The 25,538-nt window shown below is 44.2% G+C and overlaps 1 protein-coding gene across 1 annotated transcript in view; it reads left to right on the top strand.

The window, feature by feature from the left end:
• Nucleotides 1–25,538, top strand: part of tmtc2b (transmembrane O-mannosyltransferase targeting cadherins 2b) — a gene marked incomplete at both ends in the record, with an annotated part of 112,337 nt that overhangs the window by 29,948 nt on the left and 56,851 nt on the right. Inside the window, one exon of the mRNA XM_080842504.1 lies at nt 25,056–25,538. This exon is cut by the window's right edge and continues 94 nt beyond it. Coding sequence (XP_080698630.1) covers nt 25,056–25,538 — 483 coding nt within the window. The remainder of the gene's footprint in view (nt 1–25,055) is intronic.

Here is a 25,538-nt window from a genome sequence, read left to right as displayed (position 1 = left end):
CTGGAAAACAAAACCAGAAAACAGTTGTTAAGCTCTTAAATCTTATGAAAGGCTTAAACAATATTTTGCCAAGAAGTATCAAAACGGCCTGTGTGTGTTTGCGCGGAGGCTTTCTGATTTGTTGTTTTTCCTGCACTGTAAAACCTAACAGTGTATTTTACTAATTAGATTAAGTTAACAGTAATTAAAAACCGCAGAAAGTTGAAATTACTTAAATGGTGAACGTTTATTGAACTCATTAGAGATTGGTTGTGAGAATAACTCAAACAAATAGAGTTTACATGTTTGTTTCATTCATGTTTGAGTAGGATGTAATTAAATGCAATGAGTGAAGTCACGGCTTCAGCCTACGCAAACGTCAGCCATGGGTCAACCAATCAAATGGCCTATTCTCCCAAAGCTTTCGACATCGAAAAATATTCCACCATGGCGGCCGTCTTGAAAAACGCTAGACTTTAACGTCTGTAGTTCGTTATTTTAAGTCTAGATTTGATTTATGAGACGAGAAAGTACTATTGTTTAGTCAATACATCCAGTTAGTAATACAAAAAAAATCGCAGGAGGTGAGTTGTAAGATGTGTGGCACAGCTCAGCGATAGCCAGCATGTTGGCGTAGCAATTGGTTGTTCAACTGTCAATCTCAAACATTTTGCTCAATGGACTGCCCTGATTGGAGCCTAGTCTTTCGGCGAAGAAGAGACCCTCCCTACCTCTGCAACTCAACGGACATACTCGTGGAAGCCAGAGAGACTTTCCTGCAAAGGTGAGCTTCACAATTATGTCCCTTTCTCGCAGCAAAAAACCCCCAAAAAAACAAACTTCCATTCTGTTGTTAACATAAGCAACCCTGTCATTTCTTACTAGTGGAGGTAGTTGCATACTTATGTATATTTAGTCCAGCTAATTATTGATTCAACACGTGTTGCTACCAACCAAAGGCTAGCTCGCTACCAACTAGTGCTTGAGGTAGCAGCTACTGGCAATATAGTTGATATCACTATCATATTCTCACGTTTCAAAATGAATTGTGGGCATATTTTATTCCACAGAAAGTTAGTCCCAATAATAATTTAATAAGTGAAAATGTAAAGTATATGAGTTTTCTACTGTACTACTTATGTGTATTTAGTCCAGCTAATTATTGATTCAACACGTGTTCGTATCAACCAAAGGCTAGCTCGCTACCAACTAGTGCTTGAGGTAGCAGCTACTGGCAATATAGAGTTGATATCACTATCATATTCTCACGTTTCAAAATTATTTCCGGGCATATTTTATTCCACAGAAAGTTAGTCCCACTAATAATTTAATAATTGGAAATGTAAAGTATGTGAGTTTTCTACTGTACTTATGTGTATTTAGTCCAGCTAATTATTAATTATTGTGTAAACACGTGTTGCTAACAACTAACCGCTAGCTCACCACCAACACGTAAGTGAAAAGCTGAAATTGTATTCTAATTTGTGTAATTTGTGTTGCTTTTACAGAGCTTGAAAAGCTTGAAATTGTATTCTAATTTGTGTGATTTGTGTTGCTTTTACACAGCTGTACAAAGAATTTCACCGCATCACCAACCCGAACCTACCATTCACATTTTTTGCGGCGTTGGATAGACACACACCACAGCTTCTACACCTGTTCAAGCAGAAGCGGTCTGGCAGTTTTGGCAACAAAATGGCTGATCTCATGTCTGACTACAGTAGGCAGGTAAACATCATACATCATACTGTATGTATCAATACCTCTAATACAGAAATGTTTTAACCCATTGCCCCGTGATGGAGAATACAGAGTGCTGTCAGTAGGAAAAATTATGAGAAAATTTGGCACAACATTAACTAAGTATCATAATGGCAGCTAAAGCCACCCTATGGGGTAGCCAACCTCAACTTTCACTGCCCTTATAGGTCCGCTTTAGTTGCCGTGCTGATATTCAGTCAATGTTGTGCCAAATGTTCTTGTTATTTTTCCCATACTGACGGCACTCTGTGTCCTCAATCAACAGGGCTATGGGTTAAAAACTACCCACATTTTTCATTAATTGTACTAGGAACATGTATGCATTAAACTACATTGTCCATGGACATCTGCATGCAATGGTCTTTCCCTTCATGGAATAATTTTCTTTTGTAATTTTTCATTTGTCCAATATATGTCCAACAGGATAAGAATGACATTCAGGCTGCAAGAACAACAGTCCTATTTGGCTTGCCGCTCTACCTGAAAGAAGATTCTTCCCAGATATTCAGAAGTTGCAAGGTTTGACCTATATCCTTCACCTCTGATTAACAAAGGCCTTGCTATCCTCTTATCAGTCTCTCACCTGTACTTTCTCCCACAGCCACATAACACTCCCACACATACAGTATTTCATAAATTCATACACACATTATACACTTATACAGACACTTCCTCCTCTCACACAAATTCATTGTCTGTCATACACGGATTCACATTTATTAGATATTTCTTTTTACATGCCAATGTATTACAGTTTATTTAATAACTCCTGGTAATCATGTACAATATCGGTTTATAACATTTTCAGGAAGAAGACTTTGATGACAGCCAAAGAGGATCAGTTGCGCTGTTGGCAGTCACAGACGAGGATACACCAGCTCTGGTTCCTTTCCACACTCAACAGGTTGCGATTATCCTTGAGGATAAGGTTGTTCAAACCCATAGGTCTTGGACTGATGCCCTTGTCAATTTGTTTGCCCTTATCTATGCTCTCCATCTGCAGTACCCAGCAAATTTAAAGGGATACTAGAACTAATTAGAACTCAGTGATTAGACGTCAGCTGTCTGTTGAATGAGTGTTTTGGAGCAACTCACTCAAGCTCTTCTTTATACAGGTCTGCTTTACCTGCATTCAAAATCAGAGTTTGAGGTCAAAAACTGGTTTGGCCTCTCAGCACTAATCTAGGCTTGCCTCATCTGTCCTCAATTTCTAGCTTTACACTTGGAGCTAAATTTAGAATCACCGTAGAATACAGTTTTGCAGCTTCTTCATGTTACCTTAATGCAATGTTAGAGTGCTTTGTTTAGCATGCAAATTAACTGTGGCTGCAGTAGTTCATTACGTGTGCAAGGTATGAAGTGTAATACAATGTCCATGATGATTAAGAGTGTTAGCAAAGCACATTTTTGATCAACAAAACCTTACTTTACAAAATGTTTAACATTTTATATTACAGTTGGACGTGAGATGAAGAACATGTATTTGCATATTTATGTGTGACGTATGTGTACGTTAAAGAGAGGTTCATTCCTTATTGCTAAAACATACTTTTTTATTTCCACATTCAAGCTATTTTATCTCATTGCAAATTTCCAGGATCTATTTTTAAATGGGCCATGCATTCATAATTAAGGCAGCACTGTATCTGTGACTGGTTTACGACAATTAGAGTTAACTTTAATGTAAACTTAAATTTAAATGTAAAATGAAATGTCAATGTGTTTTATGTTGTTGTATGGCCTTTTCAAAATAAATGGATTTTATTGACCTCTGTCTACTTGTAAATATTTGTAATGAGTTACAGTAAATTAAATAGTGTAAGGCAATCAGTTTTCTCAAATGGATTGAGTAGTAAATTCACTGTATTAAGACTAGTCACTACTCAAATGGAAAAGTAGTGTTCACATACTTAATTTATGTTGATATGAAGTAATTCTTACTTGTCAATAATCTCAAAAGAAATGAGTAGTAATAAGTATTTCACTTAAGTTGAAGTTTGGTGAATGTAGCAAGTTTAGTTAACTTGACTCCTTTAAGTTAGCACAACAAAAAATACATGTAATGACAACTCAGTTAAATTAGTTATCTACACTTACATTAAATGAGTTACCAAACTCAAATGAATTAAGGCAATCGGTTTACAAAGATCATTTGAGTTAAGTTAACTTCCCAGGTTTTACAGTGTGTAAGTAAACACTGAATTTTGATACTGTGCATCGACACTCAGCTGTGAGAGAGGTGGGAGAGGTTAGGTGGGGGAGAGTGAGAGAGAGAGGGCACATGATACGAGCCTTTGATCCTGAAGTTTGTTTACGTGTCAGCGTGTCATTTTTTATCTCGCCGGGAGATCAGGTTCGTGCAGCGGCCATCGTGGCGAGTGAGAACCCGGGCAGTGCTAATCACATTGTATGGATTTCACAAGCACGCATTCCTACACACACACACACACACATACAAGCACACACGCTGCACACAACTCACAAAGATGGGTCTTCACTATAAATAGAGCTGTCCCTGTCACCACACAAATGACAAACTCAAAGAAAAGAACATAAGAGAGTCACAGATGAAACGATGGATGGAAAGTCTCTTTCAGCTTCTACCTTCCGTCGGGATGGAGACAGACACCCCCCTGCAGGCCTTGGTGCGGTGGGTTGATGTGTCATTTCCTGTCAAAGCAGTGAGATATGGGCATGTAGAGCTGCTGAGGCAGGACCCATAATACACTCAAGGGTGGCAGATTCTTATGCAGTCACAGGCAATGCCAGCACAGCAGAAATGTCTCATTATTTCAGTAGTGTAATTAGTTACTAAGACGCACACACACATTCCATTCCACCACATTCACTCACTCACTCCCACTCAAAGGATGCCAAGATAATGAAGGTTAAATAAGAAATGTTTTGGTCTTAGCACTTTAGCAGCAGTTCAGATACACTCACAAAAACCCATACAGTTACTACCACAGATGTAATTCAGCTTAATTATGAGATGGCTTGATTTGGGTTTGAATACTGTGCCTTGTGTTCCAAGTGCAGAATGTCCTGTGCTGAACCTGTGGTAATGGCACAGTTCAGTGTGTGTTTGTGTGTGTTTGTGTGTGTGTGTGTGTGTGTGTGTGTGTGTGTGTCTGTCTGTGTGTGTGTGTGTGTGTGCGCACGCGCTTGATTCGACAAAAGCTCTTGAGCATACATTAGCTCTGAAACAAACTGCTGACAACCCCTTTACATCTGTTGTGGGTATGTTAGTTGTGTGTGCGGGATATGCTTGAGGCTGTTTAGCGTGATGAGATAAGATAGGCATAGTGATAGGGAGAGAGATAGAGACAGAGAGATCCTAGGGGAGATTAAAGGAGAGTGAGATCAAGATGAGTAAAATACTGACAGAGAACAGTGATGGATCGGTAGTGTGAGAGAGAGAAAAAGCGAAAGGGACCTTTAGCTGACCTGCCGCCATCCTCCTTAAGGGTTAGATAAGGCCCTCTCCTCTCCTCTCCTCTCCTCTCCTCTCCTCTCCTCTCCCCTGCTGGGTTTCTGGGGTGATGCTCTTGCGTCAGCCGCGGGCCTGTCAGGGCATCACACCAGGGGCCTGCCAGCACTGTGACGCAGGCAGCTAGCCTCTGAACCTCTGGTCCCCTGCGATCTCTCATCCCTCGAGCCAGGAAAAGCAGAGGCAATGATGCTGACCCTAATCCTCCCACTCCAACTAGAGAGGAGACCTGATCAGCCCTCACTGCCTCACCACCACTTCTGACCCCTGACCCAGAAGCGCAGCCATCCCGGGCAGGGAAAGGGTGGATGACCCGAGGGAAGGTTTTTAGGAAGAGTCCTTTTTTTATGTTTGTTTATTGTTATGTATTGTGTTTTTTTTTTTTTTTAAGATGTGAACCAATTGTTCATCTTTCGATGGCTGCTTTTTATGGCAGATCACAGCACTATTGTTGGCATTGAACACGGTAATCAGCTAAAGAAGTTATATGGCTACGAATTGGTGTTGGTATCCCAAGGAAATGGACTGAAACACTATACGTCCAATTGGTTGGCATTGGTTCTGAGCAGTGCAATTATAGGAAACAACAAAAATATGTAGGACAAAGACGTTAAGCTTTTAAAGGCTGTAAAAGCTCTGTGAAAAGCCAAACAATGTTCATGTGGTTAGGTTTTTATTTCTCTTGTTGGTATTTTTACAGTCCATTGTTTGGCCTTCCTCGTAAAAGCACGGATATGTTAAATGACAAGTGTCCTTTGTTGAGTTCTATTCTGTTCCTTCTGCTTAGAGACATATCCTAAAACCCCGTTCTCCTCTTCTCCACCTCCTCCTCTTCTTCTTTGCTGTCTTTATCTGTGTGTCTTTCTCCCTTTTTCTCTTTTGCCTGGGTGTTCTCCCTCTTCACTTGGCCTCTGTCAGTGTCATTGAGCTGGTGTGAATGTGGAGTGGACCGTGCAGGCATGCTCTTAAGGGGGAAGCAACAAGGAGCCTCTCCCTTGCTCACACAGGCCTTTTGTTTCCCCCCATCGTTCTCTCTCGGCAGCGTGGGCTGCGTGGAGGATCCTGGGGGGGTGGACGGCGGCCTATTCAGAGGAAGGCAGAGGGGCCTGTCCCGAGAGCTGGTGGTGGTGCTGATGATGATGGACCACACATGGTCCTCGCTCTCACTCCCCACCTCCCCTCTAGGTTTCGAGCCTCATCTCCACTCATCCCCTCCCCCTCATTCCCCTCACTTTCTCTCCCCTCTCTCTCCACCTCTGTTTGCCCCTCTCTCTCACTCCTTCTCCCACTCTCTCCACCTCTGTTTGCCCCCCCCCCTCTCTCTTCCTTTCTCCCCCCCTCTCTTTCTCTGTACTGTTCTTTGTCTGTGGTCCTCACAGGCTCGAGACAAGGGCCTAGCCACCCCAGTTTCTTTGTCCTTGTCAGCGTTGGTTTCGTTGCCATGGGTTACCCCTCCATTGTGCTCTCCTCCTCCAGTGCCCCACCAGTAGGTATCTAAGCAATGCCAGCAATCCACAGCCTCCTCCTCACCTCTCTCAAATCTCTGCTTTCATAAATAAAAGAGTTTTTTTGTTTATTTTTTAATGAGCTGGATGTTACATATGATTTGGCCTTCTGGTGTCTGTTGGAACAAAAGAAACTCAGAAGTTGTTCCTGAAGGTGGATCAAGATGTATTAATTTATCAATGTGGGTCATCCTGTGAGGGAGGAACCTCATTTGTCACAATCTCCCCTTAGACGAAGCGAAAAATGAAAGAGAACAAAACGTAAATAGCGTTTCACATGCTGCACATGCACCCGGTGCTTCACCGCAGCGGGCGGAGAGTACTCGGCCCAGACACAAAGGCCGACGAGTCCTCACGTCCCCCTCCCCCTGCGAGCTGAAGTAACGTGTAATTGCAGACGGCGAGGAGGTTTTTCTGAAGGGGCTGAAATCCGGAGACGCTTTTACAGTGCCTCATGTTGTGAAGGGGGTCCAAAAGTGCCCTGTGAAGTCTGGGGTCTGCCATAAACACGTCTCTCCATTCTGTAACATAATATACATCCCTCTACTCCGCTGCGCTCAGCTCCGCTCGGCTCCGCACAGCCATGGGCCGTGTTGCTCTCATAAAGCCCTGCACATATGAGAGCCTTATTATAGCCCGGCTTTTTAAGAGGACATTCTTGTTTGATCTGCCTGCCATATCTTGGGCGATCTTATTGTCGTCGCTGTTGTTCGGCTTTCTCTTTCTTATTATTTGATTTCTTGTGACACCAGAGGATATTTTTAATATCTTAAACGTCTGTGGGCCCCCAACTGACGTCATCCTCTCGATTTTAATATATATATATAAACCATATTTGCTGGAAATATGATGTAATCCTGACGACAAGACTAGGGCCAATTTTGTGTGTGTTGTGTGTGTGTGTGTGTGTGTGCATGCGCATGCATGTGTGAGAATTTACTGTAAACAAGTCATAGAAATAGCAGATGGCCTGTAGGACCATCTAGCATAGTGAACCAGTCCACAACTTGTTCTATCGCAAAGGTTTAGCCCTCATAGCCATGATTATGTGGAGGAGGGAGGTGGGCCCGTTTAACATCGGGGAGATGGATGTGGACCCGAGGCCATTTTCATCTGCGCTCCAGCCTCTTTGTGTTTGGAGGACAATCAGGAAGTATTTCACTGCAAACACTTCAAAGGAAGCCCATTTAGCAGCGGGGAAGAATGTTTCCCTGGCCACTGCCTGACTCAAACCATTTCTCAGGCAGTGAAGAGGGGAGAAAAAAAGGCCACTCAGGACATGTTGTTCTTTTTCCTCATGGGCTTGTTGTGAATTGTATAGTGCCGAAAAGAGACCGGTCTTTAGTCTCTCAACAGCCTCCTCGAGCCAATACATGGAAGAATGCTTCAGTGGAAGCAATCCTTAACCAGGCTTTAAAACCCAATCGAGATAGCTGGCCCAAAACCCCAGAATACTTCTGTCCTTGTTCTTTTTCTTTGCACTTTCCTTCACAGGAAACTGAAGCACTTCCTTTAACACTGCATCTGTTGTGATGAAGGACACGACATCTTTTTTGCCGATTCAGACCGTTTTTGTTTCCTCCTTAGGCTGTGCTTGGTCAGGGTCTGCTGAGGAGGTGCAATCTGCAGTGTCCTCTCTGCTGAGGAGGTGCAATCTGCAGTGTCCTCTCTGCTGAGGAGGTGCAATCTGCAGTGTCCTCTCTGCTGAGGAGGTGCAATCTGCAGTGTCCTCTCTGCTGTTCAGCCGCTTCAACAGGACTTTTCAATAGGGAAAAGGCTCTGTATCTAGTAGTGTAGTTACAACTGTCTATAACCAGAAATCTGTGTTAAAAGCAAGATGCCTCTGTATGGCATAACATTCCTCAGTCGACTAGTAATACAGGACTTGCACAGTTTTGAGCAGATACCACAGCCGAGATGGGGACCATGACAGACAGATCGAGCCATCTGCAGCTCTGCCTGGCCCAGCCACACCAGTGATTCATGGGATGGCTGTAGAGCCATCTTTTAGTTTAAGTATCAAAAGCATGTATGGGATAAATGGGTAGGGTGGAGAGGGGGATGGGCAGGAAACTCAAGACCCTGGAGTTTAGCCCTCTCCACCACATTGGAACCATATGACATTGCTGCCAGCGACACGTTAAAAACAAAGTTATTTATCGTTTGTTGGTTGGTTGTCGTCTCCATTACAGAACTAAGGAGTCATTTTGTAAACAGAGCAGATTCTTTCGAAACAATAAAAATGAAAGGAATATTTTTGTTTGTCTGGGAAATATCCATAAATGCCATACTTTGTTAAAAAAAAATATAAAGGTGGTGGGAGGGGGGTGGTTGATTTATTTTTAATTCTTCTTTGTCATTTGGCTCCTGTGAGCTTAGCGCTGGGGGGAGGATGGTGAATGCCGAAATCAAAGGGTCGTCAAACTGCACTTACTTAGGAGGAAGGCCGTGTGGTTTCTGTGATTTGGGCGACTATAAAAGTCTAAAATGCACAAATGAGCTCCTCGGCAGAAATGCAAATTGACACCATGTGGGAGAGACGACGCATGTTAAAGAGCACTGGAGAGGCCATTTGGGTCTTTTTTTCGACATGTTTACAGGCCTGCCCTGCCCTGCACTCTCACGCAATAACACCGCGTCTCGCTTTTGGGTGTCTCTCGATTCGTTCTGTCCTGGGACTTTGGGCTGACGAGAGGGTTTTAGCCTAAATCGTTGTTGTTGTTGTTTTGTTAGGGTTTCTCCCATTGTTTTTTTAACTTGCTTATTTAAATTCTTATGACTTTTATTTTTTTTGTAATTTCCTGAGTAGCACATTGGCGTAAGTGTGGGATAGTTTGAAGTGAATGTAATTAAAATTTTGTTCAGTGTAATGTCTACTGAATAATTGTTAATCATTTTATGTTAGCAAGTGTGGATTTATTGATAATATTTATGAGACTACAGTGCTTACATATTTATACCCTTCCACACTCACTCAATTAATTGTCTAACTACGCAATGTATTCAGATGTTGGGGTCTGTGTGTGTGTGTGTGTGTGTGGTTGTGTGTATTCCTGCCTGTGTGTGTTCGTGTGAGAGTGCGCGAGAGAGAAAGCGAGAGAGCAAGCAAGAGAAAGAGACTGATAGACAATTGAGTCAAGAGGGTCCCTAGTTGCACAGTGGGGAAGGTTTGACCATCAGGTGCTTTCCTTGTTCCCACTGTGGCAGGTCATTAGTGAACACATACACACACACACCAGACACACACACACACGGTTCAGACTTGGTACTCTTAACACATGGGCTGTCAGTTAACCAGTACATCCCTCATGGGGAGTAATAATCTGTGTGTGTGTGTGTGTGTGTGTGTGTGTGTGTGTGTGTGTGTGTGTTTGCCCGCATATGTTGATGCATGCAGGGAGCTTCTGCCAACACACATCTTGTGTGTGTGTGTGTGTCTGTGCATTGGTGGGATCTCCCAGAACAGCATGCAGAGACTCTCCCTGTCTTTGAGTAATGAGTGACACACAAGCATGTGGTGAACTGGTGGGACCACGTACTGGGTCTCAGCCAATTAACGAGAGAAGCATGATTGCTTTTGTTCAGTGTGTGTGTGTGTGTGTGTTCAGTGTGTGTGTGTGTGTGTGTTATGTGGTTGCTCACTGGCTCCGTCGTCCTGTAGATTTTAAATACTTATAAAGATTTTCTGTGTTTAGATTTCTTTTGGACCACAGTTGACTTTTATAGCAATATTAATAACTCTGAATTGTTTCCCTGTTGACGTAAGAATTCAGTTTCTGGAACCTGAAATTGTTTGACAATATAGTGGCTTTATGGTCAATTAGAATTTTATTGGATATGTTTCTTCTGTTTGCCTGTGTAATTTAATTTTCTTCTTTTTGCCTCATATACTTTTGTTTCCAAAACTGTCGTATTGTCAGTCTTTGTCTGGTTGCCTTGTTCCAGAACTCCTCTAAAAGACAAAGACACAATCTTTTACTCTTCATCAAAGCGGTGAATGCACTCCAGGCTCTGTCTCTCCCTCTTTCCTCCTGGCCTGCGCTGGATTGATTTGCTATCACGGCACTAGGCGTGATGGATAGCGCGGGGTTGTCGGGAGAAGGCCCTGGTAATCAGATTCCCAGCCAGAGGCATCAGCGCCATGATGAGCTGTGGCCTTTGTGTCAGGGTCCATGGGGGAGTGGGGTGTGTGTGTGTGTGTGTGTGTGTGTGTGTGTGTTGGGGGGAGGCACCCACTGTAGGTTAGCAGGTCATCCAAGTGGACTGTTATAGATCACAGCCATCAGTATTCAGTGGAGTTAGCAATACTGGTTAGCAGTGCATTTCCAGAGAGGGTGGGGGGGTTATAGACTAAAGAATTCAATGCTGTAGTCACCACTGGTCTATAGACTAGAGGATGAAGTTGTTGTTTTTTCAACACCAGTTAAAAGGGCATTTCTCACTATATAACATTTAATCGTCAGTATTTCTAGTGATAAAGTTGCTGTGGCAACTGGTGTCGTCTTGCAGAAGAATCTGTTCTGGCAGTGGGCACCAAAACCCGAGCTGGAGAAAGTTTGTGAATGGATTAAAAGGCCTAATTTTCCATATTTCTGGTCAGTCGTTTTAGCAGTTGCTGTCTAACAAGTGGGAATGTGGTATTTGTGTGTGTATGTTTGTGTGTGCCTGTGTGTATGCGTGACATCAGCTAAGAAGCATGGTATTTTGCTTTGCTGTCTGGCATTTAAGAGCCCAGTATGCTCCACATGTTAGACTAATCCAGTGGTTCCCAAACTTGTCATAGCAGGCCCCCTTTGCTAATGCAGCTCCCCTTTGCCAATTACCCCCCCTCCCCATACATTTGGTAACCTTCATAATATTTTAGCAGTTAAACATTTGTTGTTTTGTTTAATCAGAACTCTTGCTTAAAACATTTAAACATTTTTAACTTCTCACTGGATGGTCAATCCACACAATAGTCATGTTTCGACGCATGGTTGCTCGATTAATAATTAGACTACTTATCCAATCTAACTTATAACTTATATAATGCATATTATACAAGCCCCAAGTAGGCTTAAAACTTATCACAAAGTAGGATCCTTTTTGGCGCTGTGCTTTGAGAGAAATGCTATAAAAAAATGTACTTGTAGTTGTTTTAGGTTTCACCCTCAACTCACACCACCTTTGGCCACCTTTCTGGCCCCACACTTTGGGAACCCCTGGACTTATCTAAAGGCCACTGTAAGCAAGTGTGTGTGTGTGTGTGTGTGTGTGTGTGTGTGTGTGTGTGTGTGTGTGTGTGTGTGTGTGTGTGTGTGTGTGTGTGTGCGTGTGTGCGTGTGTGCGTGTGCGTGTGTGTGCGTGCGTGCGTGCTATACTATTCTTAAGAGAAGCATCCCTGTGGTGCAGAGACCATATGCTCTATCTTGTATTGCTGCTTTGCTAATACACAGGATGTCTGGTTATTAAGGCAAGGCCACAGTCATGCCTGACACACACACAAACACACACATACTTCCACCCCTTGTCCCATGGTTATGTAAGCAGGTCATCAAATTAGCATTTCTTTATCTGTATGAGTGTAGGGGAATGGGGTTCTGACGACACCACACACACACACACACACAGGCACTCACACAACATGACATGCACGCCAAAACGTACCATTAAAGCATCCTCTGGGATTGCAGAGCCCCCAAATGATAAAACAGCTTTCAGAGGGCAGGATGGTTCTGTCACGCAAGGAGGGTGAACACACAAACACACACACACACACACACAGAAAGAGAGAGAGAGAGAGAACTTCCCCTCACACACCAGCAAACTCAAGCAGGCTGAGTAGACACACTCCGCGCTTTCTGTTTTCGATTTACGGTTGCGCTGAGGGTCAATCTGTTGACCAGCAGCACCGGAGCACACAGGCCTGCTAATTTATTGCCTCCTGGTCTGAAGGGGTTGGGGTCAAAGCGCAACAAACCAGACCCCCCCCCTGCTGAGAGCTCCTCTTTTGTGCACAACCAACCATTATCCCTCTCACTGGTTACACAGGAACCCCCGGTTCCCTATTCTGCTCTCTGTCACAGGTCAAAAACACCCCCTCAATACCCCCTACTTCCTTCACACTGATCGAATACTAGCTGATGCCTTGCCAGTCGTATGCCAGATCTGTGCCACATGCGCTCCAGCTGCCATCAGTGCGAGCGTTCGCCAGCCACGGAGCATTTGGTCGATTAGGCTAATTGATGGAACGGATGCCATCCTTCCTCCCAAACAGAGGGATAAAGTGCTCTGATGAGGCTTAGTCCGGAAACATCTTTAGCTGCTTTCCCAGGACTCGATAGGATTCAATGGGCTCCAATAAGACTCAGACAGCATTAATTCCGACCAGTTAAAGGGTTTGGATCGATCAGGCTTAACTTCAATAGCAATCGGAGTGATTCGACTTTTACTTTTATTCGACTCTAGAACAAAAGGCATTGATCGGAATCTCTGGCTTGCCTGCCACGTCTCATGACCGATTATGCCAATTTATGAAGTCAACTACGGTTTGCACATTCTGTGACACACGTTCATAACAGCCTACATATGCGACAGGAGGCGTTTTTAGGCTGGAATGTGAAATATTCAGGAGCCCATACAGCCGGTGCCTATATCTCAGGCTGGTGGGTGTGTTGTTCTGCGCTGCGCCCAGGAGGGCTGGGTATGCCTGCAGGGCCCGTTGATGCCCGCCTCACTGTGATGGATGCCAAGGCTCCATATGCTCCTGCATGCACGCGAGGGAGCGAGAGAAAGAGAGAGCAAGAAAAAGAGCAAGAAAAAGAGCGGCGGAGACATTAAGATGAAGGATGAAGCCGAAATGCAGAAGGACAGCATTACAAAGATGGACCAGTGGAGATGGGTAGAATGAGAAGGGGTGGTTAGAGAAGAGAGAGCAGAGAGAGAGAGAGAGAGAGAGAGAGAGAGAGAGAGAGAGGGGAAAATTAGCTTGGGAAGAAGAGCTTGATCTAGAAGATAAATCTTTGAACAAGACCAAAAGCGAGAGAGAAAGAAGAGGAAGAAATAAATATTGAATTATGGGAATGAAGACAATTACAGAAAGAAAGAGATAGCTGGAGGGATATCAAAATCTACCCTGCAAAAAGACAGTAAAAAGCATCTGGAATGCACAGTGAAAAAAGCCTCTTTAAACTATTGATTGGTGTACATTTTGCAAAGAGGGAACAGAAGGAGTGCTGTGAGCAATGAATGGTGCAGTACCTCTCTGCTTTCTCCCCTGAGCTTTTGAAACACTCAGAGTGGATATCTAACACACACACACACACACACACACACACACACACACACACACACACACTCACACACTCACACACACACACTCTCTCACACGCACACACAAACACAAACAAACTACGTACACGCACGTACAGATAGTGAAGAGGTCCTTCTCAGGCTGGTGGTTTAATTGCCTTTTGCACCTGGCACAGAACTGCCTGATGCAGTCCTTGGGAAAGAGCTGCCAGTGGAAAGCTAACGTGGCTGGATATTTATTCTCATCTCCCAGGCAGCCGGTGCTGTGGTTCCTCTCAGAACTCGTCCTCTGGTAGGGCCTTTAGCTGATGTAGCTGATTGGGCTTTTGTGACCGTGATGAGATTCAAATACACAACACAACTGACCTTTACTGACAGTGAGGGAAATATTAAAATGCAAGTCTAGGTGCATGTGTGTAAACATGGCAGAGGTGTGTGTGTGTGTGTGTGTGTGTGTGAGAGAGAGAGAGAGAGAGTGTGTGAGAGAGATCGTCTATGATTTTTGCTATAAAATATTTAGTGTTTATGCTTTGAGCAAGGTTAGGGAGGAATGAATGAATATATATGTGTGTGTGTGTGTGTATGGGTATGTGTGGGGGTGTGTGTGCGCACGTGCAGGCATGTGTGTGTGTGGAGAAGGTGCAGGAGCTAGTGTGGCTGATGCAAGGCTGAGTGTTTGGGCAGTGTGCCCGCCACACCTTGTGCAGTGTATGATGCAACAGACCCTCAGCCCTTAGCAACACAAAATATAATTTCGTACCAGTCTGTGTTTTACTGTTTACTGTGTTTCTGGCAGGTCCTGGCACTGTTTTTGACTGATGAAGGTTTGATATTCAGCCTGAATAAATAGTACATTTTAAGTTATCATTGATTGTTTATTTTAGGTTTTTCCATGAATTCTATACACAGATACTGTAGGTCTGAGCTCAAGAACAAGTAGGGCTTTTTGTGATTCGAATAGTTTTTGTCTTTTCCTTCTGCCTTTTCTAAGCAGATGATGAAGAGTTAATAGCCGAATAGTAAGTTTATCAGACTGACTGGATTGTAGTTGGATTGACGCAGTGTCCCTTATCTGTGGGGAAACTGAAAGTGTGTGTGTGTTTGTGTGTGTGTCAGTAAGAAGTAGAAAGGGAAGGAAAGGGGTTGATTTATGTATGAGTATGGAGAGAAAAAGAGAGAGAGTGTGTGTGTGTGTGTGTGTGTGTGTGTGTGTGTGTGTGTGTGTGTGTGTTTGCATGCTTGTCATCGCTGAAAGCATCCCTTGGAGGCTATGACAGCAGCGTTGCTCATCAAACCGAACAAGGCAGCTCTTTGATTTCACTAAAGCCAGAATGGAGTTTACTTGTCATTGGTGTGTGCTCACTCACAGTGACTTGATCTGAAATTCACTGCACAGAAATTCAATTACAGTTAATTTGGTTACAGACCGTGGAGAATGGGATCGAAAAGACTTATACTGCTGGGCCGCTCATTTAGCATTTACTGATACGTGTTGAATATGGATTAAATAAACAATTTGTTCCTTTCTAAGGAAATATACTGATGAATGGCTTTGTATGTGTTGTTTTTTGATAAAATATGGGTTTGTTACGAGACTATTGCGGTGAGGCAAGGCGGGATCCTTAACAAGCACTAATTGAAAAATAAACCGCCTTTGTACGTGGGAGCCGACCTAGATTGAGCCATAGCAAGATGAACCATAAACTGATTTTACGTCAGCCTGAGACCCCCGCTATCCAAGAGTTTGGATAGATTTGGAAGATAGAAGTAAGTAGAGGCAATTATTGATTTGTTTGAAAGTCTCCCAGTTAATTAATTTTGGGAGTAAAGAAAGTAGGGAGCCATTTGTCTCTGTCTGAAAAGGTTAATTTGGAACTCTGGGAAAATTAGGTTGCATTTGTTTCAGTCAGAGAACATCCACTTAGATGTAATTGCCCTGGTTCGAGTACTTTCTGATCAGATCCTCTGTGAAAAGATTTGCTGCCTGTGCTTTGTCGCAAGGGCTCGTCTCTCAGAAGAGAGTGGCTTATTGGATAGATATCACTCACTTTTCGTGTCAAGCCTTCTGTAGGTTTTCATGACTGTGTGGTCCCCGCTGAAAATTCACACCAGATAATCAGTGTGCAGATGATCAGAGGAGTGCCCAGAACAATGGTGTAGCACACTGCAGAGGATGTGATCATTTCACGGTGGCTTTAGGTCATTTGTGTTGGCACAAAGGAGTCGCATTACCCACCCCAGCCTGTTTGCTCTGGCCCTTTCTCTGGCAGCCCTTTAGTTCGGATGACTTCCTTTTCATCCTACTTTGCATTGCCGCTGACTAAGGAAACGATTCATCTCCGATCCGGCCCAGTTTTGGCCCAGGCCTGTCCCTAAATCAGCCCCCACTCCATCCCACGTGGCAGCCTGACCTCCAGTCTCATCTCTGGTCCAGCAGGTCACGGTAAATTAGCAAGGGATCAGGACTGTGCTCTGCCTGCTGCAGCTGAAATGAATTGCCCAGATATTATCAGGCTCTACGCAAACAAAGCATTCTCATGGGATTTCTGCGGAAATTGGGGGAAAAAATTCCCAGCTCCTCCCTACTCTTACTGTGCTTCATTATCGGAGTTGGAGAGCTAGTTTCCTGTTTTAAGAGTTTGGTTGCGTTTCACGGACTTTTGCTACCAAAATGCCACAGTCATTGTTATTTATTTTTTATTTACGTGAGCTGGTTCACTGAAATGTATTTTCTTTCTTCAGCCTAAATTAGCCCCCTGACATCCAGCCAGCCTCTTGTCTTAATCACACGCTGCGCTATAAATAATTAATATATTTAAATGAGTGGGTTTCTTTTTCCTCCTTCTCAATTCAAGAGAACGCAAGATGAGAGTCGACGCAGAACAAATAATTTACATATGCAAAGTAGACTCACAGAGCAGGAGGTGGAGACGTCTTAGTGAGAAGCCTACCTTCCTTCAGCACTCCGCAAATGTTCCGTTTGAAAACCCAACTAACAAGCATCCCTTAACATAAATGAAGAATTAGCTCAGTGGAAGTTATGTGAGAACTGTTTTGTTTTTCTTTTGGTAGACCTTCTCAAGTTTATCCATACAGCTGCAAGCCAATGGCCTCTAGCACAGAGAAAGTCAAAAGACTAGAAGTTCCCTCAGTGTGTGTGTTGTGTGTGTGTGTGTGTGTGTGTGTGTGTGTGTGTGTGTGTGTTTGTGTGTGTGTTTGTGTGTCCTTTTTGTGTGTGTGTTTGCATGATGCATTTACATGGTTAACATATTCTCCAGGTACCTGCATACACAACTAAGAGGGTGTAAAACGAACAACTTTGCCAGAGGCTGTTATCTCACTCTCTGTAACTCGCTCGCAGACTCACACACTTTGAACTCCTTCAAAGGCTTGTCTGTGTTCTCTATGTATGACAGTGCGCGCATAGCTAACGTCAGACTTGCTCTCTCTCTATCGCTCAAAGAAGACAAATGTCTGCTGCTTAGCATGACTAACAATGCCGAACTCCTGAAAAGACATGCTATCGCTGCTCTCACCCTCTCCCCTCACGGTTTACACTGAAGTGGGGTTACTAATGAGGTGCTATTGGGTCTGTTCACATGTTGGGTGCGATAATGCAGGCCTGTTAGGCCCGAGTTTACTTAAGTCTCTGTCAGCCAAATCCACTCAACGCCCTCACGGCCAGGCCTGAGCGCCTGCAAAGCCATCATTAGCCTCTGACCTCCTGTCATCTCGCTGTTTGAAAGAGAAATGAGTGAGGGGGAAAGACAAAGAGGTGGTTTAGAGGAGCTTTCCCTTTAAAAACAATCTCATGGACTCTAACTCTATGTAAGACCTTTGTGTCAGTGTAACCTTACACGATGGTTAGGTTTCCCCACACCGTGTAATTGGTTGAAGAGTGTTTGACCCATGGTCTGTCTGATGTTGGTCAGACATGCTCTGTCTGTCATGTTTTTTCACATGGTCTCACCTGGAACATTATTGCCTTACTTGTATAAAAGGGATAGTTTGTGTGGGTACGTTGTTTGTTCAATATGATATGTGTTCAATATGTGTACAATATGAAATCCTTGTTACAGATGAGTTTCAGGTTACAATTTTTTTTTACTTTGCAAAATATTGTGAAAAAGTAACCAAACCATTGCAGACAAATGCCAGCCGTGAATGTTATTCATTAAATCATGCTCCCTCTCATACACTTCCATCAGCTTGGAACCTCCACCTCCTATCAAGGAGTGCTTTATCTCCACCTCATCCATGTCTGTTGTATATTGGCCCACCTCATCAGGCGATGCATACAAACCCTGCCAGATATCTACTCCCCTCATTCCCATCATAATATGGCACAGGCGTTTGACAGAAAGCCAGAAGGAAGCCAGTATTGCTTTGGCCGCGGTAGAAGGTGTTCGGTTATTGACCTGCAGGCATTCTCATGGGAAGAAACCCCAGACAAAGGAGCAGCGCAGAGCGGAGAACCAGCGTTGAGCGCACCAGGCTGGGGCCGCAGTGGGCTCTCCCTGAAATATGACTGCGGCCCTTTCACATGCCACGTCTGGGCGATGACATAGAGTTGGCACACGGAGGATGAGCTCCTCGCCTCGCCTCACAACTGCCAGTGTGTTTCCCCCCTCTTTTCTACTTTTTCACTCTCTTTTTCACTTTCTCTCTCTGGCTTTTCTTCTGCCACTCACTCTCGTTTTTTTTTTGGCCCGCTTTCTTTCCTTCTTTCTTTCTTTCTTTCACTCATTCATTTTGTTTCACATGCTGGCACAAACAGAAAGAGTATTGTGCATTGTTCCGAGCATTCACTCTTCTCTTGCTCCCTCGGCCTTCTTTGCTGGGGCTTCTCGGTCGTATCTGTGGATCGAGAGTGCGGAGACTTGGGTTTGTTGTGCTCAGAGAGCTGACTGGGTCCTTCGGTCGTGGGTTCCTTCATGTGGATGCCACAGTTTAACCTCTCTCTTTGCATTCCTCTCGGGGAGTCAGTTTTGTGGGTTTTGTTTTAGTATTCCGATTCGGCTGTTTTGTTTTCGCTCCTGTCGTTTGCTTTACCGTTATTTTAGAGGCCAGTGTCTGTGGGCCATTAACCATGGGGAAAGGGGTTATAACTGTGGAGATTGGGTCGTTCTGTAGTGCTTATTTCTGCTGTTGTTTCTCGTGGGAATATGTGCTACTGACCCTGTGAAGCCGCCCAAGATATTTTGATGATAAATGAAGTAGATGACTGAAGACCTTTATATGTGTTTTTTGAAGGAATTTGTGTGGGAGAGGGAAGAGGGAAATTTGAGAGAGGAGTAGCCCAGACACTAGCTGATCGGGGCGCATCTGGGCCAAATCTGGGCCTGGCAGGGTGGGGTGGGAGGACTGCAGTGGATCGTCTTTGGTGTGTGGAAGATGTGGAGCAGCACTTGTGTCATAACAGTCAGACTGTGAGCTGTTATCAGCATCACTCCAGCTGGGTCTCATTGTTAGATGCGTGTTCCCTCTCTCTTCTCTCTCACCTTCTCTCTCACCTCTCTCTCTCTCTCTGTCTATCTCTCTCTATCTGTCTCTCTTCCTTGTTCTTGTAGCCACCCACAGCTCTGAGGCATCCCTAAGAACAAGCAGAACATCTGTCTTCTTCATACAGGAATTGAAAAGCCCTTCATATAAGCCGTGGTGGGACACAGTAATGTGCAGAAAGAGAGAGAGAGATAATGACATGGTGCCACACACACACACACACACACACAGGCTCGCCCTCTTTCTATCTCTGTTCTCTCACTCACACATGTGAAGTTCTGCACTCTTCAACTTGCATACCTTTTACTTTCTATTTTAGTTTCTTACTTTTGTCACATTCTCCCTTTCTCTCCCTCTTTTCTTCACTCACTCCCTCTCGCCTCCATTGCCCTTTTCTAGCACGCTGTTTCTCCCACGGGCCTCTCCTAATAACTGAGCTTTCTCATTGAAGTCCAGTGTGGCACTTTGCTAACTAACACAGGTTACACCTACCGCTGTCTGTCCCAGGCTTGTCTTGTTTTCGCACATCCATGTCTGTTATATATTTTACTTGACAAAATTGAGAGTTGTTAAAAAAAAAATCACTCTGGCATTGGCGAGAACTGAGCACTCTGCTTAGCACTGTTCAGCTGGGCTCAGCAGTCGGGGGGACAGGAGTGGAAGGATGTTATGATAGGGCAGAAGAGGCCGGCGATACTCTCAGCCCTGCGTACAAGACCATTCCCGCTGAGTCGGAGGAAGTGTCCCAGTGCTGCACGCGACTGAGCCAAAGAGACAAAGTCTCCTCTCGCTGCTCAACTTGTCTCTGAGCTTTGGAGTCTTTGAGCACCCAATTGATTCTCACCACTCTGTCAAACAGAGAGCTTTTTCTTTTTTATAACACAATATTCCTTCTATCCTTTCATGTTGTTGTTTTGTTGTTGTGCTGGTTTTATCTGCTCCATATGGCTTTTTTGCATCCTAAGTGGCTAGTTGGCTTAAATGGAGACAAAGTGCTGCATTAATGGTTAGATTTATCTCTGTTACCCTGTCTGCCCTTGGTAAAAAGCAAGAGCGATTATGTGCCAGTGACTCTCTAGATGGGGTCTTGTATTCATAGAGCATAGTAGTTGCTTGGTAGTTGTTGATAGTCACCTTCCTCTACAGGGATGGGGGAATGTAGCTCTGGGCTTCATGCCATAGTTGTTCCAGTATTACATATTCCACTGCACACACACACACACACACACACACACACACACACATCTGCTAACCAGGATGACAGGTGGATATGGTTGCTACTGGCAACAACACAAGGTTGTGGTTCCAGGTTCGAGCATATGATCAAAGGCATGCACACACGCGCAGACATGCCGACAAGCTGGTACTGAAGATCAAATGATTCGCTACATTCATCATGAAGGAATAATGCCAGTTGCTTCACGTCAACTTTCTCTCCCCCCATTTTTAGACTCACACACACACTCTCTCACATTCACTCAGTCTATTGTATGTCTATCTGATAATTAGATATGGTAGGCCTAATTGTTGTCACCATGGGGACTGATTGCATCCTGGTGCTGTCGGCTCGTTGTCGACATGTTTGGAGCTGTCCATCACAGGTTTCAATTATAGCACACACACGAACACACACAATTTCTAAAACGCATACCCACGCATATTAACACATTTTCTCGTAGGTGACTAATTACCCTTGACTGCTGTCACACACAGACACACACACACAGACACACACACACACACACACAGACACACACACACACAGACACACACACACACACACACACACACAGACACACACAGACACACACACACAGACACACACACACAGACACACACACACACAGACACACACACACACAGACACACACACACACAGACACACACAGACACACACAGACACACACAGACACACACAGACACACACAGACACACACAGACACACACAGACACACACAGACACACACAGACACACACAGACACACACACACACACACACACAGACACACACAGACACACACAGACACAGTACTCGTGCCAGAAGCAAAGGGCATATTTCATACCTAGACACCTCAGACAGAGAGTGACAAAGACATTGGCTCTCAATTACAGCTACAGAATCCATGTGTGAATGGGGGAAAGGATGTGAGTGTATTAGTATGTTAGTGTGTTGTTTGTAAATAGGTGCATGTATGAGTGGTATTTGATGTCTTCCTAGTCGCTCTCTAGTTTTCACTCTCTCTCTCTCTCTCTCTCACTCACTCTCTGTCAGATCTGTAAACAGTGCTCTTTTCTAATGCAAGGATAACACAAACTGCAGGGGGGATGTGTGTGTGTGTGTGTGTGTGTGTGTGTGTGTGTGTGTGTGTGTGTGTGTGTGTGTGTGTGTTTGTGTGGGAGTGTGCATGTGCATGGGTGTATGTATTCACTCTCCCCCTCCTGTCTAATCCCTTTTTCAAACAACATATTTGTTTATTCGCGGGTCTCACTGGGGAGGGCAATCTGGCCTGACCAGTTCCCCATCCCCCACCACACACACACACACACAAACACACACACACACACTCTCACACACACACACACACACACACACACTGTTTACTGAGATGCAAGGCATTCATTTGCTGGCAGCAAGAGGCTCTGTGACTGGCAGGCCTTTGGTCTTGCTCTCTCCACGCCTTATTATGCCAACATGGAGATCTTTTTGTCATTTTCTTTTTCTCCTTTTCCCCCCCATCTCTCTTTTTCACTCTGTTTGTTTTTGGGTGGAAAACGTGGAGTTCCTGAATGACTATGTGAGCTCTTGGATATGCACTCTCTGTCACCCTCTCTTCCTCTCTCTCTCTTTCTCTCTCTCTCTCTCTCTTCCTCTCTCTCACTCTTTTCCTCTATCTCTCCCTCCCTCCCTAGCATAGTAGGTTTTTGTTCTCTCTCTCTCTCTCAGTTGGTTGAACTCATTGTTCCTGGACAGCATAATGTAATGAGTTTTGGAATGAAAAAGGCCGTTCTGGAACCATCTTTTGTGTCGCCTTCACTGCTCCACATGGTTCTGCCGCCCTCTCTGTTAAACCTCTCAGCTCTTTCTGATTGATTGAGAACTGGCAGAGGTCTCCACACCTTGTCCTCCGCAGCATAGGGAACAATCATTACATACACAATGTCTTTAAAACACATTTATAAATTCTCAATCTTTACTAGAGCGAGATTTTTAAGTGCTGAAATACAGCACATAGGATGTTTTTTTTATATATGTATTTACAAACGCTCAAATCATTGAACAGGGACTGTGTTAGGCATTTGTTAGTCCCCATCTTGACACAAGGACTGCGTTTTTGTCTTCTCTGTTCTGTTCTGTAGTAGAGGATTAGAAAAGGCTCGTTGAGGAGCTGTTGAAGGACGGCGTTCTGTATGGTGGAAGTTTCACTCAGGCGTGAAGGTGACGGCAGTGAAGAAGCTAATTGAGACCCCAGAGAGATGTTTGGGAAACCGTGTGTATCTTTAGGAGTGCAGGATCTCACACACACACACACACACACACACTTTAAAAACACAGACAGACTGGCCAAGCACACACAGACAGATTTAGCATTCATACCTAAAGCAGTTATTTATAGAGGCAGCACAGAAGCTGTTCCGTTAGAAAAGGAACTCATTCCCAAAAGCCGTTCACTCCGGAAGGGCAATTCATTAAGATAGAGTTGTTCCTTTACGAAGAAGCTTTTCCGTTAGGCAGAACTATTCAGTCGAGCAGAACTGTTCACTCAAGAAGAACTGTTCAGAAGCTAGTTCTTACCTAAGCTTCAGGTTAAGATTAAGGTGTTTAGAAGACGCTTTTGTCTCCCAAAATCCTTAAGATTAAGACTTAACATAACAACAAAATAAGTAAGTAATATGCATAATGACATTGAATTCATTAACAATATTAAGTATTAATAAAAAATAAAAAAAGTATTAATTAAAAATAAAACCATCAATTATTACTATAAAACCAAATACCAGTCAAAAACTATGAATATATGTATAATGTATGCCTCAATCAAATTAACTAATTAGACATATGCTGTTGTATTGGAAATTATCTTTATTTGGAATAACCCCTTGAGATATACCATCTCGTTTTCGAGGGGGTCCACAACACCATTAGACAGTAAACATACATTACATAAACATAAACATAGAAAAACACGTCTGCGCTCCAAGCGGAGCACAACAACAGATCATCAGCTCAGGAGCATAATAATGTTAATGTTAATAATAGTAATACATATGTATAGTAATATATCTATCTATCTATATTCATATAGTCAGCAGTCACACCCCCCAACACTATGTTAAATAAAAATACATTTAAAATATATATATATATATATATATACATATACGTATGTACAGTGTATATATATATAAGAAGGTATTCATTGAAACAGTTGCAGCAGTTTGCATAATAAGAAGAAAGAACATTTTTATGTGCAGGAACAGACAGCACTAGGTAGGTACCACGAAGGAAAAGAGTCTTGACCGCGATCTCTTGCTGCTGAGAGAAGGCAAAGGCAACAGATGCTCATCAGAGGAGCAATGTGGTTATAGAGGGGGGAATAGAGCAGAGCTTAAATAGGCTGGTGCGAGGTTTCAATTCAATTCTAACTCAACCCCACAGAAAAGGAGGAACACATCTTTCTGTCCACCCCGATGGCTCTCTGTGCGTTAAAGTGTGTCACTGTGACAGACTACCACTTTTAGTCTTTGTTTCAGTTTTTTGCTGTGTGTCGGTAATTCTCTTCAAAATCAATTCAAGGGTTGGCACTTTGGAAAATTGATCTTTTGAAATGCTTGCTCCAGTGAGTATCGTGTGTCCTCTGTTTACGAAGGCAGGAAAAACTACATTTCACATCAGCAGGTAGACAGGCCTTTTTTTATAGTGCAGTAAAATATAATAATACTCCTTTTATAAAGTAATTTCAATGTTTTCAATCCAAGCAAGGGAGAAAGTACTTTGGAGAGGAAAAAACTGTTCAAGGAGAAAATCGAGAACAAATTGTATTGCATCAGCTTTCAGAGTAGCATGCACAAAGCGTGTTCCACCGACCATTCAAAGCGCATAAAGTCGTGCTCCTGGAGAGTTTAAAAGCTTTACAGACCTACTGTGCATATTCCCCTCCTGCTGTCTAAGTGCGGACATTAATCGCTTTGGAAACGTCTTATCCTCCATGACTTTTCTCTAGCTGTGCTGAGGAGCATGTGACAGGATTTGTGTGCTATGAAGCATCACGCCTGTGCCCTGCTAAAGACCTTTCCCAAACCTTCATCCAAACTCTTCATCTTCTCTTGTGACTAAGGCTCCTTGTGATTTATGGAGTACACCAATTTTTTCAGAGCATATAAGAAGTCTGTTACAAGTGCGGTATCTATTTATGAAGGGCTATCTGTTATATATATTTTTCTTTTACTGCTCATCACTAACCAATTTACTCCTCTCTCTCTACCCAACCTGCCCCCCACCCCCACCCCATCCTCATTATCTCCCCCAGCCGAGCGATTAAGACTAACCAGGACCTGCTCCCTGAGACGCCGTGGCTCAACATCTTCTACGACGACTTCTGGGGCACGCTGCTGACCCACAGCGGCAGCCACAAGTCCTTCCGGCCGCTCTGCACGCTCTCCTTCCGCCTTAACTACGCGGTTGGCGGCCTGGAGCCGCGTGGCTACCACCTGGTCAACGTGGTGCTGCACGGCGCAGTGGCGGGCCTCTTCACCGGCGTGGCGCGACAGCTGCTGGGCCACTCCTGCTGGTCGCTGCTGGCCGGCCTGCTCTTCGCCGCCCACCCCGTGCACACGGAGGCGGTGGCGGGCGTGGTGGGCCGGGCGGACGTGGGCGCGGCGCTCTTCTTCCTGCTGGCGCTGCGCTGCTACGCGTTCCACTGCGCCCTGCGCGGCGATGGCAGCCGGTGGAAGGCCGGGGCGTGGCTGGGCGCGTGCCTGGCGAGCTCGCTGGCCAGCATGCTGTGGAAGGA

Source organism: Sprattus sprattus (assembly GCF_963457725.1).
Source record: "Sprattus sprattus genome assembly, chromosome: 7".
Classification (NCBI taxonomy): domain Eukaryota; kingdom Metazoa; phylum Chordata; class Actinopteri; order Clupeiformes; family Clupeidae; genus Sprattus; species Sprattus sprattus.
This window is presented reverse-complemented; position numbering and strand designations above follow the sequence as displayed.